Source organism: Podarcis vaucheri, assembly GCF_965113315.1.
Source record: "Podarcis vaucheri genome assembly, chromosome: 7".
NCBI classification, from domain to species: domain Eukaryota; kingdom Metazoa; phylum Chordata; class Lepidosauria; order Squamata; family Lacertidae; genus Podarcis; species Podarcis vaucheri.
This window is the reverse complement of record NC_138765.1, coordinates 71,702,693-71,719,195: the sequence shown is the minus strand read 5'-3', so window position 1 is coordinate 71,719,195 and position 16,503 is coordinate 71,702,693. Positions and strand designations below refer to the sequence as shown.

General features: G+C 49.1%; 1 protein-coding gene across 2 annotated transcripts; it reads right to left on the bottom strand.

The window, feature by feature from the left end:
• Positions 1–343: 343 nt before the first annotated feature.
• On the bottom strand, positions 344–16,492 carry SLC45A1 (solute carrier family 45 member 1). Of its 2 annotated transcripts, none has more exons than XM_082229963.1 (9): positions 16,063–16,492; positions 12,489–12,897; positions 11,218–11,310; positions 6,815–7,039; positions 4,935–5,674; positions 4,187–4,340; positions 2,878–3,054; positions 970–1,175; positions 344–744 (listed from the first exon to the last, which is right to left on the bottom strand). In XM_082229963.1, exons 1-9 carry the CDS (start codon positions 16,411–16,413, stop codon positions 478–480), a joined length of 2,622 nt encoding a protein of 873 aa, XP_082086089.1. In that variant the 5' UTR covers positions 16,414–16,492; the 3' UTR covers positions 344–477. The 2 variants fall into 2 exon arrangements, with proteins under 2 accessions (XP_082086089.1, XP_082086090.1); XM_082229964.1 differs by having other exon boundaries at positions 16,129–16,492.
• Between the last annotated feature and the right edge of the window lie 11 nt (positions 16,493–16,503).

The window sequence follows — 16,503 nt, the reverse complement described above, 5'->3', positions numbered from 1 at the left end:
ATTCTACAATTGAATACAGAATAAGAAAGATGTCTGGAGGGAGCTGCTCCCTTTTCGTTAATAATTTCTTCACCCCACACTTTCCAATGGATTATCCTGCCGCACTTTCCAACCTACAAAAAAGCTCCCTTTACTTCAGTGGATTTGTCAAGTACTTGAACCCTCTCTAATAGCCCAAACCTAAAGTTCTGGTCCATGCTTGATTCCCTCTCACAGAGCATTGGCAACCTGGGAGCATCCTTGGGTTTCAACCCTAGACCTATTTACTTGGGAATGAGCCCCACATGCTTCTAAATAGACATGAGCAGGATTGCATTTCTGAGGTTGCCACTCTTCTCCTTCACTTAAAGACATCAAAAAGGAGTCATGTGTAGTTTGTGTGTGGTTTTTGTTTATTAAGGGCACAGCTCCGTGGTTCCCCCCCCCCTTCCACTGTCTCTTGCACTGCGGCGCGGGATCCCCCTCCCCGCGCCAGTTTCACACGCTCAGAATCAGCGGCTGTTGCTCCTCGGCCATTTCCTCACCTGGTGAGATCTCGTAAACGACGCAGAGGGATGAATACAGGCAGCCGACAAAGGAGACCACGCTGGAAAAGTACATCACCCCGTTGGCGCTGCCCACGGCAGCTGTCAAAGGCCCCATCACTATGGAGACGAGGATCTGCGCCAGGAAATACTGGCAGCTCAGGAGGGAAATGTCCACCCCCATGCCTCTTTTGGTGCCGTCTTCATTCGATCCCGCGAACTGTTCAGGGGACAGGGGGAAAAAGCCTCTGGTTGGAAAACAGTTTCTGGCACCCCTTGGGAGTGGTGGGATGGAAGGCAGGGAGGCCAGCCATTTTGGAGGGCCGCAGGTTCCCCTTCCTTCCTCTACATCCCTCGACCCATGGTGCCAAGTATATTTTTGATACCCGTGAGGTGGAAACCACCCCCAAGTGATATGTTGGGGGCCGCCAAACCTGAGGCTCACCTTTTTACTCTGGTAGTAGTCGCACAGCAGCGAGTACGGAAGCGTGCAGAGTGTCGAAAACAAAATGCCGTAAGTTACGCACAGTGATAAAATGACGTAGACGTTCCGCGACAGTGTCGCCAGTCCTGTGCCAAGCCCAAAGGCGAGGTAGGCTATAAAATAGAGCGTGCGGATGCTGAAATATTCCTCCAGTTTTTCCAGTGAGGCTGTGGAATGAAAAGGAAGGACGTTGACTATTCTCTCGGGCAGATCCGGTGTGTTTTGCTGTGCCTGAGGGGAAACTCAGGTGATTGTATTTTAGTGTTCTGTTGGAAGCTGCCCAGAGTGGCTGGGGAAACCCAGGCAGATGGGTGGGGTATAAATAAATTATTATTATTATTATTGTTATTATTATTAATAATAATATTATTATATAACTTCAATCCGGGGGGCGGGGGGAGATGGGAGACCCTCTAGAAGTTGTGAGGCTCCAACTTCCTTCACCCTCAGCCAGTAATACTAACGTTCAGTAATGATGGGCGTCACCTCTCCTTTAAACTTTCATGAGAGCCAGTGTAGTGTAGTGGTTAAGAGCGATAGACTCATAATCTGGGGAACCGGGTTCGCGTCTCCTCTCCTCCACATGCAGCTGCTGGGTGACCTTGGGCTAGTTACACTTCTCTGAAGTCTCTCAGCCCCACTCACCTCACAGAGTGTTTGTTGTGGGGGAGGAAGGGAAAGGAGAATGTTAGCCGCTTTGAGACTCCTTAAAGGGAGTGAAAGGCGGGATATCAAATCCAAACTCTTCTTCTTCTTCTTCTTCATCATCATCATCATCATCTGTTTTGGCACTTTCTCTACAGTGCTCTTAAGACAGAGATTGGATGGCCATCTCGTATATGATTGAGATTCCTCCATTGCAGGGGGTTGGCCTACGTGACCCTCTGGGTCCCTTCCAACTCTACAACCCTATGATTCAAAACTACTGCTATTTACATGAGTGTTGGACTGCAGCCTGCCATAACAGTGAGTGGGGAATCCAGATGTTGCTTTCAAACATGGGGTGATGGGAGCTGGAGCCCAGCAACGTCTGGGGGGCCACAGCTGCCCCAGCCCTGCCATCGTGTGTAAGAAATTGTTGTTTTGGTGTGGCAGCACCCACCCTTTGGAACTCCCTTCCTATTGACAGAAGTGGAGAGCAGTGAAGCTGGGCTTGCAGCAGCAGGGCAGAGAGAGAGAGAGAGAGGGTGTCAGGGTGGCATGGGCAAGCTGCAAAGGTTTGTCAAGAAGAAAGGGGGATGCTTGCAGAATATTCTCCCCAGGAAGGCACGCCTGGGGCCATCTTTCATTCTAGGCTCAGCAGAGTATCTTTGGCGAGGAGTAAGGGGAGGGGGAGGGACGCGGGTGGCACTGTGGGTTAAACAACTGAGCCTAGGACTTGCCAATCAGAAGGTCAGCAGTTCGAATCCCCACAACGGGGTGAGCTCCTGTTGCTCAGTCCCTGCTCCTGCCAACCTAGCAGTTCGAAAGCATGTCAAAGTGCAAGTAGATAAATAGGTACCGCTCCAGTGTTTCGTGTGCTGCTCTGGTTATCCAGAAGTGGCTTAGTCATGCTGGCCACATGACCCGGAAGCTGTACACCAGCTCCCTCGGCCAGTAAAGCGAAATGAGCGGCGCAACCCCAGAGTCGGTCATGACTGGACCTAATGGTCAGGGGTCCCTTTACCTTTACCTTAAGGGGAGGTGGGCTGTAGGTTCAGGGGTGGGTGGGAAGGGCAAACTGAGTAGGAGCATCAGCCCCGTGTGTTTATGCATTCACATACATGAATGCGCGCAGATGTTACACAAAGCCACAGCGATGTCCAAAACCAGACAGCATGTGCCCTACAAAAAAGGGTCTCTATGGCGAAGGCCGGAGAGGTTTTGTACCTGAATAGAAGGCGGCGCTGAACGCATAGATACACATGCCCCAGCAGCCCATGGTGACTCCGGCGTTGTACTTCTGATACTCTGCAGAATCGTGAGGGGCTTTGGGGTCCCCTTGGAAGACCACCTCCCCCATGAAGTCAGTATAGAACAAGAGCATCCCTTCGAAGGAGAGCCAGCCTGGGGGAGGAATTGGAAGACAGTGAAGGAGGCGGCACAGTTTGGAAGGCGAGAAAATCAAGCAGCGGTTATGCAAGGCAGCCTGCTTCCAAGGACTTGGCAACCCCGGGGCTATATAGAGAAGCAGTGATTTGTATTAAAAAAAAAAAATGGAAATTGATTAACCCTTGCAGAAAGCCAGTCCCTACTTGCATGGGGCTCTTTGACATCTGCCCTGAAGTTTTTCTGATGGCACCACTACCGTTTAACTTGCAGTCTCACCCATTCCACAATGCTGGCACTGTTGTTAACATTTGCTAATTGATAATATAGCCTCTACTATGAATTAGGTACCAGGTTGCATCCCTAAGGTTCTCCCCACTAGTTTGAAATTGTAAGGCCAAAAAGGCTGTAGCTTCTTTTAACCCTCAGCTCTTTCGTGTGTTCCTCTCTCTTCCATGCTATCCGGGAAGTGGCTTTTCCAGAACAATCAAGGCAGCATGCTTAAACTAAATCAGCCAGTGTCACACATCCAACAAATAACCGTGAAAGTGGCAAATAATAATTTGAATGGGATGCAAATAAAAACCAACAAAAGGATAAAGGAGAAACTCAGCTCAGTACACATTTGAAGAGGAATCTGCCAAATTTTCACTTTCTTAAATAATATGCGAGCCAAAACACAACTATCCTTCACAATTCATACTTATCCACATTCCGCACTGCAGTTCTCACAACAATATATACAGACATGCACATAAAGTGTGCATTTAAAGATGTGTCCATTTTAAAAAATCATTATTTGAATGCAAATAGCTGCAAAAATTGGAGAACTGAATTTAAGATTGGAAAAAAATAAGGAACTGAGAGAATCAAAATGGACAGAGCCTCCCATCCCTGTGCTGACAGTTTCAGGTGCCCAGAAAATGTATTTTGTCCACTACGGGTAATAGGTTTAAAAACACATACAGACAGACACATTTTATCCAGTAGCTCTGTTTGGCAGCAGTCAGCCATAATCAGGGCCTCATCTTGGGCAAACGTTGAAGACCAGCAAGTGGTCCTGCAAAACCACTGCTTTGGAGGCATTGTGAAGTCTTGGGACCACAAATGTGCAAATATAGCAAAAAGCAGGAGCAACTCACAGGTTTACCTAGGAAGTGATTGATGCAGAGGTTCCTCAAGGGTTTGGGCATCCGGCAGATGGTCGAGCAAAGTAGCTTCATTGAAAGTGGCTGCTCAGACAGTTCGCTCGATCCGTTCAATTCGCTCTCGTACTTGACCCCGTTCAGCAAAATGTTTGCTACCTGCACCGCAAAGAGGATGCCCTGGTCGGCATACAAAAACGTACAAGCAACATGGAACAGGAGCTGAGCAGGAAGAGCAAAACGTCTCTGGCATAGCTCCGGAGTAAGATATTCCTCCTCCTCTGCTCATCTTTTCCCCCCGACTTGATTTACAGTGATGTTTCCCCAGTAAAATGCACTTGTGCTCCCCCAGCATGTCTGTGTGGAAAGTGCTGTTGAGCTTTTCAGGGATACTGTACCCTTAATTAGAAACTTCCTCCACCCGCCTTTGGCTTTCAATGGCTTTCTGTGCAGTTCAGCCCAGCGTAAACTGATGAATTGCCCCTTTATTACCCCATAATTAAGTAAGTCCCTGTTCCCCACAAGGACAAAACATTTCATTGCAGGAGAACAGGAATAATGGGAGGGAATCAGAGGCCAAAGCTCCACCCTATGGAGCAGGATTTAACCTATTAAGGATAAGAGAGGAGGTTGATTAAACAGCTGAACCAATCGGGAAACCATTATAGACAGAATCAGAAGAAGGAAGCTTCTAACAAGTTGCAGGGGCCTTTTGCTGAACTTGACTACTAAATAACCATTTTCACCACTCACCTGTTGGCTGAAGGTTACATTCCTTCTCCTACTGCTCTCGGGGAGATTCCCTGTGATAATATCCGGGATGGCTAAAGTCTGCGGTCTTTTCAGGATTCCCGACGACCGTGGTTTTATTGCGTCCAGAGAACCCACCCTCAGGCAGTCTCCCTCTGGCCCAAGCACCCCGACGTTCTCTCCTGCTTCCAAGGCGGCACTTTCGTGGCAGTGGAATCCTTCGGGGGCCCTAGGGAGGCTGACGCTTATGCCCTGCCGGGGCAAGCTAGCCGGGATGCTCAAGTAGCCATCGTGCCCTGCCGTGAAGCAGTCAATGAGCACGCTGTCGATATTCGAGGTCCCGAAAGATGAGGCGAACTCACTCAGCCCCGTCAAGGAGTTGTCCCGGCTGATGAGGCTGCCGTACTTGGGCGTGAGCGGGCTGAGTGGGGAAATGGGGCTCGTGAAACTGGCGTACAAACGGACGGGGTTCTGGGCCGCGAGGTTTTCGCTCCCGCAGTCCTCGAAGAGAAGGGGCGGCGAAGGAGGAAGAGGGAAGTTAGGGCTCTTCATCACCTTCTTCAGCTTGCTGAAAGACTGCAAGGGCCTTTCGGGAATACTGACCAAAGTCAAGGCAGTCGCTAGCGTCAGCGTGATTGAGGTAAAAATGTAAATGACCCGGAGCTGGCCCCCTATCGCCCTGCCGAAGCCAGTATGGTCCCAGTTGATTCCTCCCACAACGTAGCCAAAGCCACCTCCGAGACCTGCCAAGAGGGGAGAGGAACAAAGTTGAAATCGCCTCTCACAGGCACTTACGAAGCTGCCTTATGACAGTTCAGATCATTGGTCCATTTAGCTCAGTATTGCCTACACTGTCAGGCAGCAGCTCTCCAGGCTTTCAAAGAGGGGGTGGACTGGATGACCTGTTAGATCACTTCCAGTGCTATGATTCCATGATTCTAGAGTTCTCTCACAGCCCTATCTGGAGATGCATGCGGAGAGGCAGCGTGGTTTAGTGGTTAGTGTGTCGGACTAGGACCTGGAGACTGGGTCATGCAGTCTCCTTCACAGGGTTGCTGTCAGGATAATATGGATGGGGGAGAACTATAGATACCACCTTTAAATCCTTGGAGGAGAGGTGGGGTATAAATGTAACACATAAATGCCCAGAGACTTAAGAGGCTGAGCTACGATGAATCATAAAATTGCCCAGCTCAGGTATTACCTCTGACATGAATATGCCTAGATGTCCTTAGACCCACATTTTCTCCCTCTTAGCTTTATCTGCCCATCTGATAATGCATAATAATGCAGACCTATCTTTCAGTGTTGCTGTAAGCAGTGCTTTTTTTCTTTTCTGGGGGTACGCATACCCCTAAACATTTTGAGAATCTAAATCTGGCCTCATTGTGGGGCAGTATTTCAATATGAGTAGGAAAATGAGAGTACCCCTAAACATTTGTTTAGGAAAAAAGCACTGGCTATAAGGATTATTTAAATGCTCAAGGCAGCATACATGATTCTACACACACGCAACCATCTGTGAGGTAGGCTCAGCTCAGAGATACCAGCAGACCCAAGGGTACCAAGTGAATTTCATGGTTAAGTGTGGATTTGAACCCAGATCTCCCATACACTATACTGGCTCACACTTTACAGCAGAATAATATGTGTTATGTCTAAAATCACCAACTACGTTTAAGAGCTTGTCCTCCAGTTTGCTTTTTCCTCCTCCCTCCCATTCCCTTTTTCCTTGCTTGCTCTGATATATCAGTTTGTGAACCCGAGGGGCAGAACTGTCTCAGCAGCCGCTCTGGGTGTCTTTTCAGCTAGAGGGCCAGGTCTAAATGCTGAAAATAAGCAAATGCCCAGCACTGCCATTGCCGATATGCCGAAAACCTCACCAGCTAGCAGTGCATGCATGTTGAGTCCTCGGTCCTGATCCGACGGGCTGCACACGTCCATCATGTAGGCATGGCTGGGGTTGTCCGCAGAGTCGGCACAGAAGTCCATCAGAATGACTCCGCAGATGGTGAATGCAATTCCCCACTTGTGGTCACTCACAGTGTCGGTCAAGGCCGTGCCCATATCCCTGCCGTTCAGCATCAGCGAAAGGCCCAGCAATGCCCCTGAGGAGGAAGGGGAACCAAATCAAGGCAGTCAGAAAACAGCAAAGAAGGCTCGGATTCAAGTTGGTACTTTTTCATGAGCCACAGATTGGTTGTGTTCCCTTCTAGGCAACTTTCCAAGGGTCACATGTCAGTGGCAGACAGAACAACGGTTGTAAATGTTGCCTTGGGTCTGGAAACCAAGCCTTATGAAGAGCAGTTGAGGGAGTTGGGTGTGTTTAGCCTGGAGAAGAGACTGAGAGGTGACACAAGAGCCTTTGCCATGGACTAGTTGGTAGCAGAGGAAGGATGGGAGGAACCAGCTGTGGAACCGCCAAGGGAAGAAGGCTCAGAGCCCAGGGATTGGTGGGAGGACAAGGGAAGGTGGTCAGAGGGAGACAAGGGAGAAGTCTGGGAGAAGGAGGCGTTGGAAGTCGAAGAGGTAACAGGGCTTTGTGAGCGGGGAGAGTCTGTGGCAGAGAGAAGGCCAGAATTGGAAGCTGAAGCAGGTGAGTGAGAGGAGAGAGGCCAAGAGACAGAGAGGAATCAGGTTGGTGAAGAAGCACAGGTGTCTCTCCCTCCTGCTGTGACAAGCTCCCCTCTCTGCTGGTCTCCTAAGAACCAGAAGAGGCATGAAAAGGGAGGAGAAGAGGTTGGCTGCATGCCAGCGCAGTCTCCGATTGCTTGGGGAAAACCCCGAGAAGGCGGGGAATTTCAGTCTCGGCAACTGATTTTCATGGAGGAAGAACACTTGGCATGAGCTGCTGTATTCATTAGGCCTAAGACTCAAGTCTGTGCAGATAGTGTTTTTGCTAAGAAATAGTGAAGTCCAACTTTAAACTGCATGATTACCTGTGACAGCCGTCTTCAGTTATCTGAAAAGGGCTGTCACGTGGAAGATGGAGCAAGCTAGCGCACCTAGCGCACCAGCAGCCACCCTGTCAGGCCTGCTGGAGGCGGCGGCCGACTGGGCCTTGGAGTTCCCTAACCTATTGGTATTGGGGGACTTCAACATCCATGCCGATGCCACTCCCTCCTCACAGGCTCTGGACCTGGTGTCTTCCATGGCGACACTAGGGCTCTCCCAGTTTGTTTCGGGCCCCACACATCAAGCAGGCCACACGCTGGATCTGATCTTTGGCGTCGGTATAGATGTGATCATGTTTCCTTCGATGAAGGTGCCATGGTCTGATCACTACGCTCTGAAAGCCAGGATTGATGTTCCACCCCCACCCTGCTTAGGTGGTGAGCCGATTTGGGCTCGCCCGCGGAGGCTGATGGACCCTGATAGATTCCGTCAAGCCTTGCGGGACCTTTCTCCCCCTGGCGACTCATTGACTGAGCTTGTTGAGGGCTGGAATACCCAGCTCCTGGCAGCCATCAATGAGATCGCACCTAAGCGCCCTCTGCGACCCCGCAGAAACCGGGCTCCCTGGTTTACTGAGGAGCTCCGGAAAATGAAGCGGGACCTCAGACGGCTAGAGCGAGTATGGCGGGGTGCCCGTGACGGAGCCTCAAGAACATCTTATAGGGTTTTTATGAAAACCTACGAGATGGCAGTGAAGTCCGCTAAGAAGTCCTACTTCTCGGCCTCCATTGCATCCGCTAGCTCTCGCCCGGCACAATTATTTAGTATAATTCGGTCTTTAACGTCCCTTGAAGGACAGCCAAATTTAAATAACAATTCGACACACAGCTGTGAGGCATTTGCGAGCTTTTTTGCGGAGAAGGTCCTGTCGCTCCGCCATGACCTCCCTGCCAACTTGGATACAATAAAGGAACTGGAGGCCCCTCGACTGTCCTCGGGTCCAGTATTGGACCACTTTGACCGGATATCCCCAGCCGATGTGGACAGACTCCTCCGAGCTGGAAAACCCACCACTTGTCCTCTCGACCCGTCTTGGCTGATTAGAGCGTGTCCAGACGAGGTGCTGGCCCCCCTGGGGGATATCATCAATTTGTCCCTTGGCACCGGGACATTCCCAGGGGAACTGAAGGAGGCAGTGGTGCGTTCGCTCTTAAAGAAAACATCATTAGATCCCTTAGATCTATCCAATTACCGCCCAGTTTCGAATCTTCCATTCCTGGGTAAGGTGATTGAGAGAGCAGTTGCTGAACAGCTTGGTAGGTTTCTGGATGAAACATCGGCTCTGGATCCATTCCAGTCCGGCTTCCGCGCTGGTCATGGGACCGAGACGGCTCTGGTCACCCTAACAGATGATCTTCGTAGACAGCTGGATCGAGGCGGGTCGGGGCTGCTGATTCTTCCAGATCTGTCAGCAGCCTTCGACATGGTTGATCACAAACTTCTGGACCACTGCCTCGCCGACGTGGGGATCCAGGGCACAGTCCTTCAATGGCTGCGCTCGTTTCTCTCTGGTCGGGGACAGAGGGTGGCGCTTGGGGGGGAACTGTCATCCCGCCACTCCTTGGTGTGTGGAGTGCCTCAGGGTGCGATTCTCTCCCCGATGCTTTTTAACATCTTTATGCGCCCCCTCGCCCAGCTTGTCTGGAGTTTTGGGCTGGGCTGCCATCAGTATGCTGATGACACCCAACTCTATCTGTTGATGGATGGCCATCCTGACTCGGCCCCAGACACACTGATCAGATGCTTGGAAGCTGTGGCTGGATGGTTACGTGGGAGCTGGTTGAAGTTAAATCCTTCGAAGACAGAGGTCCTCTGGCTGGGACGGGATGATATGGGATTGAGGGGGCAACTCCCATCTCTTGCGGGGGTGCAATTAGTGCCAGCACCGTCCGTTAAGAGTTTGGGTGTAATCTTCGATACCTCCCTCTCCATGGAGGCGCAGATTGCAGCTATAACAAAGGCGGCATTTTTTCATCTCCGCCAAGCTAAGCAGTTGGCTCCTTACCTCTCTCGCCCTGACCTAGCCACTGTGATCCACGCGACGGTCACCTCCAGACTGGATTATTGTAACTCGCTCTACGTGGGGCTGCCCTTGAGACTGACCCAGAAACTCCAGCGGGTGCAGAATGCCGCAGCGAGACTCCTTCCGGGGTCTTCGCTGCGGGATCACATTCATCCGGTGCTATACCAGCTGCACTGGCTCCCGGTGGAGTACAGGATCAGGTTTAAGGTGCTGGTTTTAACCTTCAAAGCACTACACGGCCTAGGACCCTCGTATCTACGGGACCGCCTCTCCTGGTATGCCCCACAGAGGAACTTACGGTCCTCAAATAAAAACATCTTGAAGGTCCCAGGCCACAGAGAGGTTAGGCTGGCCTCAACTAGAGCCAGGGCTTTTTCGGCTGCGGCTCCAACCTGGTGGAACGCTCTGTCACAAGAGACAAGGGCCCTGCAGGACTTGACATCTTTCCGCAGGGCCTGCAAGACAGAGCTGTTCCACCAGGCCTTTGGTTAGGGCACAGCCTGACTCCCTCCTTTGGCAATCTTTACAATACTTTAGTTTATGGTTGCCATCAATTTTGATTTTAATTAATTCTTATGATGTTTTTATAATGTTGCACTATTTTAGTGTTGTTAGCCGCCCTGAGCCCGGCTTCGGCTGGGGAGGGCGGGATATAAATAAAATTAATTATTATTATTATTAAGCTTGTTTTCTGCTGCTATGGAGGGTAGGACTTGAACCAATGGATTCAAATGAGATTCTGATTAAACATTAGGAAGAACTTTCTGACATTAAGAGATGTTCGACCGTGGAATGGACTCCCTTGGAAGGAGCTGGTCTCTCCATCATTGGAGGTTTTTAATCAGAGGTTGGCTGGCCATCTGCTGTCGGGGTTCTTTAGCTGTGATTCCTGCATTGCAATAACTTGGACTAGTTTACCCTTGGGGGTCCCTTCCAAAGGTATAAATCTGTGATTCTACCTTTGTACAACAGATTAGTTTCTGCTCATGCTCATACACCCCTCTGTCTTCCATGCAGGCAAGCAAGAGTCAGCAGAGTTCAAGGAGACATACCAGCCGGGGTAGTGGGGGAATAGTCACAAAGCACTTCACGCACTGCAACATTCTGCTGCAGTTCCCACTTGTTTTGACCTAGAACAGAATCGTATCTACAACTATGTGTAAGTAAATTCTGATATGCAGTGACTGGGAATTACATGGTGCCAGAATGAGGGGGACAGGGGGGCAAGGAGGCAAAGAAAAGGACAACACGGATGCACTGTAAGGGTAGGTCTGGAAGGCATGAGAAGAGAAGAGGGCATCTATTCACCAATTGCCAGGACCAGGATGAAGGGTCTCCTCCTTCCAAAAGGTGAGGTGCACCTGTCGCTCCAGGCACCCAGCAGGGGCTGCAGCAGGAAACCTGGAAGAGAGAAGAAGGGAGACGGGTCATTCCCCCATATGTGGTGGAAATGTAAAAAGAAAGAAAGAAAGAAAAAGCTAAAGGCTTTTGGGAAATGATATATAATGAAATGAAGAAAATGTTTAAATGGGTTATTGCCAAAAGACCAGAAGCTTTCCTAGCAGGTATAATAGGGACAGAAGTTCCAAAGAAGATGACTAAACTATTTATGTATGTAAAAACCACAGCTAGAATATTATATGCACAGAGATGAAAAGATGAGAAGGTTCCGACGAAGGAGGAATGGCTTCTATAATAATAATAATAATAATAATAATAATAATAATAATAATAATAATAATAATAATAATAATAATTTATTTATACCCTGCCCATCCGGCTGGGTTTCCCCAGCCACTCCGGGCTGCTTCCAACAAAAGATTAAAATACAATAATTCATCAAATATTAAAAACTTCCCTAAACAGGGCTGCCTTCAGATGCAGAAATGGCAAAGCTGACAGCAAAATTTAAAGATAAAAATGACGAACTTTTCACAGAAGAATGGAGGCCTTTTGGGAACAATTTTTTAAAAATAAAATAAAAAATAAACCACCATAGTCAAATAAAATCATCAGCAGGATTCGAGATAAAAGCAGCAGAAGGAAAACGCCAAGATAACAGTAAATGGAGAAACTTTTAGTAATAAAGATATAATACAGTGGAAAATGTTTCAGTGGAAACACTGTGGAAGTGGGGATTTATGAAACAATGTAATTACTGGGTATAGAGTTTATTGTGAAAATGTTTGAAAATTTCAATAAAAAATTATATCCCCCCCCCCCAAAAAGAGAGTTGGAAATAAGAGTGTCATTCAGCACTTTGTGACCAGGGAGAGCAAGACAGAGGTCTCAGATAAAGGCCAATCTGTGTTGGGCTGTACCAGTTCAGCCTGTGACTGGGAACCAGCAGAAGGGGATTGCCCTTAGGAACATCGCAAATCCATGCAACCAAGCCCTGCTCAGAGCAGACCCATCAGAATGAATGGCACTGAGCTAGCTGCCCCCGTTGACTTCAATGGACTGTCGTCTGAGTAGGACTAGCATTGGGACACAACCCGGCCACGGTTCACTTTGCCAAGTCCCACCAGTTCCCAGAGCAGTTAAGCTTGCTTCCTGAGGATCGGGGCCCCAGCACTCACCCAATATTGGGCTGATGAACCAGACCATTCCGTACAGCTGATCCGGCAAGCCCATCTGGAGCAAGACAGGCGTCACATAGGCGGTCTCCATGGCGTAGCTGAACTCGATCCCGAAGAGAATGCACCCATTGAACAACAGTTCCCAGAAGGACCTCTGTGGGTGGATCTCGCCAAAGTGGACCTGGTCGATGGGGCAAGGGGTGTTGGGTGGCGGGGGAGGCGAAGGCCGGATGTGTTTCCTCCTCTTTGGGTGCCGCTTGAAGTTGTTGGCCCGGTGGCTGATGTGGCGAGTGACGGATCCTGCATACCCTGCCACCTGGGACCTCCACAGTTCCTGAGACGACAACGTGGGGAAGAGGGCATCGCTAGAAGGGCTCGTTGTGGTGGGAGGAATCATCATGGATTTTGCCTGCGAAGAAAAGCCAGCGCTTTAACTTTACGTATTATTGGCAACATTTTTCAGCTGCCCTAAATCAGACAGGCTTGCAATACGGAGTGGTAGTTTCAGCTGCCTTCCTGCAGAGCAAGGGGTTGGACTAGATGACAAGTGGGGATCCATCCCAAGTCTACAGGTGGGGTTTGAGGTTTTTTGATTTTGTTTTGGGCGGGGGTATTCTGCAACGTGGCATCGGTCGCATCCAAGCCATACTTTTAAAGCACGTTGGGTCACAGTCAACAAAACAGCTGCGCTAGCTTTGAGCCAGCACAGTGAGTTCCTCTAGTGCCAAGTTACCCAAACTTGGGTCTCCAGCTGGTTTTGGACTACAGTTCCCATCATCCTGTGGGAATGTTGCGGATAGTAGGAGAGGATATATTGGTTAGTATTATCTTTCCTCACTCTCACTAGTGAGATAGTAGCAGGGCACATTCCCTTGAACATAGCAGGAAGCTAGTTGATAGATCCATTAGAACCTTTTGAGTTAAACAATCCAGTCTGGCTTGTCCAGATTCGATTGTTCCTGGTAAATTCCCTCTGTTCCCTCTTAGAAACAATACAGTTGTGCCTCGGGTTACATACGCTTCAGGTTACAGACGCTTCAGGTTACAGACTCCGCTAACCCAGAAATAGTACCTCGGGTTAAGAACTTTGCTTCAGGATGAGAACAGAAATCGCACAGCAGCAGCGAGAGGCCCTATTAGCTAAAGTGGTGCTTCAGGTTAAGAACAGTTTCAGGTTAAGAATGGACCTCTGGAACGAATTAAGTTCTTAACCCGAGGTACCACTGTAATGGCACAACAGTCCTCTTTTCTAAAGTACAGTGGTACCTCGGGTTACAGAGGCTTCAGGTTACAGACGCTTCAGGTTACAGACTGCGCTAACCCAGAAATAGTACCTCAGGTTAAGAACTTTGCTTCAGGATGAGAGCTGAAATCGTGCAGTGGTGGCACAGAGGCAGGGGGAGGCCCCATTAGCTAAAGTGGCACCTCAGGTTAAGAACAGTTTCAGGTTAAGAACGGACCTCCAGAAAAAATTAAGTTCTTAACCTGAGGTACCACTGTAATGATAAGGTTTACTTACATTCAGTTCACAGTATGATCCTGAAGGCAGGCTTTAGCTTTTAGTTACAGTTACAGAGAAATGTGTGGTTCATCCTCTTGTGAGGGATGAGCCTGTGTGCTGCTGACTGAGAGCCAGCTCACAGCAAAAGAGCATATCAAGAGAGAAGGGCGAAAAAGGGAAGATGGCTGCGTGACCAGCCCTTTTATGGGGTCTGCCAGGGTCACACTCATCTACCTGGTCACACACACAGGGGGAGAGGATGTTCCAGACCAGGTGTGACAGGAAGTCCTCCTGGCTGGAGCAACATTCCCCTGTGTGTCCACTCTGGGAAAACAGGAAATGTTGTATTTGGCTGCTTTTGTGATGTTACATCCCACATATCCCTGACCACAGGTGCTGCTAGCCAGGGATGCTGGGAGTTGTAGTCCAAAAAGAGCTGGAGACACAAGTTGGGGAAACCCTGCAATGGAGCTTTCTCCCGCTCTCATTGCCTGCATGTCCCCCCACATGCCTGCCCTAATTCAGTTCTGTGGGGTCAGGAGAATCCCCCAAATCAGAACTCAGGGGGAGTAGAGGGGGAAATGCTTGCACTGACAGAGTGCTGTTGAATTCTGCCCATTGCTTCTGCCAAGGAATTCTGGGAACTGTCAGGAGTGGTAAACTGGATCCCCCAGGATCCTTTGGGGGAAGCCAAGCACTCAAGAAGAAGAAGAAGAAGAAGAGTTTGGATTTGATATCCCGCTTTATCACTACCCTAAGGAGTCTCAAAGCAGCTAACATTCTCCTTTCCCTTCCTCCCCCACAACAAACACTCTGTGAGCTGAGTGAGGCTGAGAGACTTCAGAGAGGTGTGACTAGCCCAAGGTCACCCAGCAGCTGCATGTGGAAGAGCGGAGACGCAAATTCCCCAGATTACGAGTCTACCGCTCTTAACCACTACACCACACTGGCTCATACACTCAAGTGTATGGTGCAGATGTGACCTATGATCGTGCACTAGTGGTGACTTTTCTACTGGTTCGCCCACACATCATTAAACTTTGTTCATCGTTCTGCAATGCTTCATCAAATGATTCCGGGGCTGTGTGCAAAAAGTGTGAATGGAATTAATTCACAGAGATACAACCGCATGTCGTCAGCTAAGCATGATAAAATACACAACACCATTTTATCAAGCCCTTCCCCCAAATACCGCAAGGCAGCTTCCGTTTAATGCCCACAACAGCCCTGTGAGGTAGGTAAGTCTGAGAGATAAGTTACTGGCCCCAAGTCACCCAGTGGCTGAGTGGGAATTCGAACCTGGGTCTTCCCAGTCCTAGTCTCATAAACTCATCATTGTACTCCACTACATTATGCTCAGTCTCTCCTCTTTACAAAACATTACCTGGAATACATTCTTGACGGTAACATATTTTTAATAATAATTGTACTCTTAACATTCATCAATTTGTTATCCCAACACCTTTTCACTCATTGATTAGAAGACTGGAAAACCGGGGCAGATTTACTGGGCAACCAGCTGGAATACAGCCCATATATTTCTCTTTTTTATTTTTTTGCCTTCTACCTCTGCAACCAAAGGGACTAGAAACTTAACAAAAATAAAACTGAAAATTCATCTTCACTGATATATCTGGGACCAAAAGGACTAGAAACTTAACGGGGGGGGAGTAAACCTGAAAATCCATTTTTCCTTCTATCTCTGGATCCAAAAGAGTAGAAACTTTAAAAAAAAAGCTTAAGATTCACGAAAAGAGCCTTGAGTATAAATATGTAGTCTAGACACCCTCATAGGCTAAGGCTCAGTCTAGTGGATTATTCTAATCTGGGGGATAAAACCCTCAGTCACGGCCGTTCTCTCTCTGTGAAGGCAAAAGTCCACAGCACACCTAAAAATCCCACCACATTTCCCTCTCTTAACCACCATCATTCAAACACCCCCTCCCTCCATCCCTCTTGGAGCTAAAACAGGCAGGTAAGGCGGAGCCCACCCCTTCTCCTTTAGCAAGGAGGGCCTGGTCTCAAAGATCTTAGGAAGCAGGCTGGCAATGATTCAGTAGGAAATGTATTTACCTGTATTAGGATAGATGGTGGAGCATCCTTCCAATAATAATAATAATAATAATAAATAATATTTACAATAATGCCTGCAGTTTTCCCCGGGATCCTTGGACAGACGGCGGCAGGTTCGCTCTCCGTCCTCTCTCTCTCTCTCTCTCTCTCTCTCTCTCTCTCTCTCTCTCTCTCTCTCCTCCCGCCCCCCTGCACTAGGATCCTGCGTTTCTGGCTGGGGAGGAGGCTGGGTGATGTCACTGTGTCTCCAGCCCTGCCTTTCCCCCAGCCCTGCAGAAACGCATCCGCCTTCTCTCCACCTCGTCCACCCCGTGCCTTAAAGAGGCAGGAGCCTGGGATACGATTCAGCATCCTGCTGCACTGGTACCCAACGGCGGAGGGCAGGAAATGGATTGGTTGAAAGACGGGAGGGGAGGCGCGAGCGCGCGCGCGCACACACGG

Bases quoted from the DNA above. Each gene is read 5' to 3' on its own strand.
- SLC45A1 (XM_082229963.1), bottom strand. From the start codon at position 16,413: ATGCTGAATCGTATCCCAGGCTCCTGCCTCTTTAAGGCACGGGGTGGA. The intron at 3,055-4,186 runs GTAAACCTGTGA...TTCCTCCCCCAG, and splicing joins CTGCATCAATCACTTCCTAG to GCTGGCTCTCCTTCGAAGGG. The intron at 1,176-2,877 runs GTACAAAACCTC...TTCATTCCACAG, and splicing joins CAGCGCCGCCTTCTATTCAG to CCTCACTGGAAAAACTGGAG.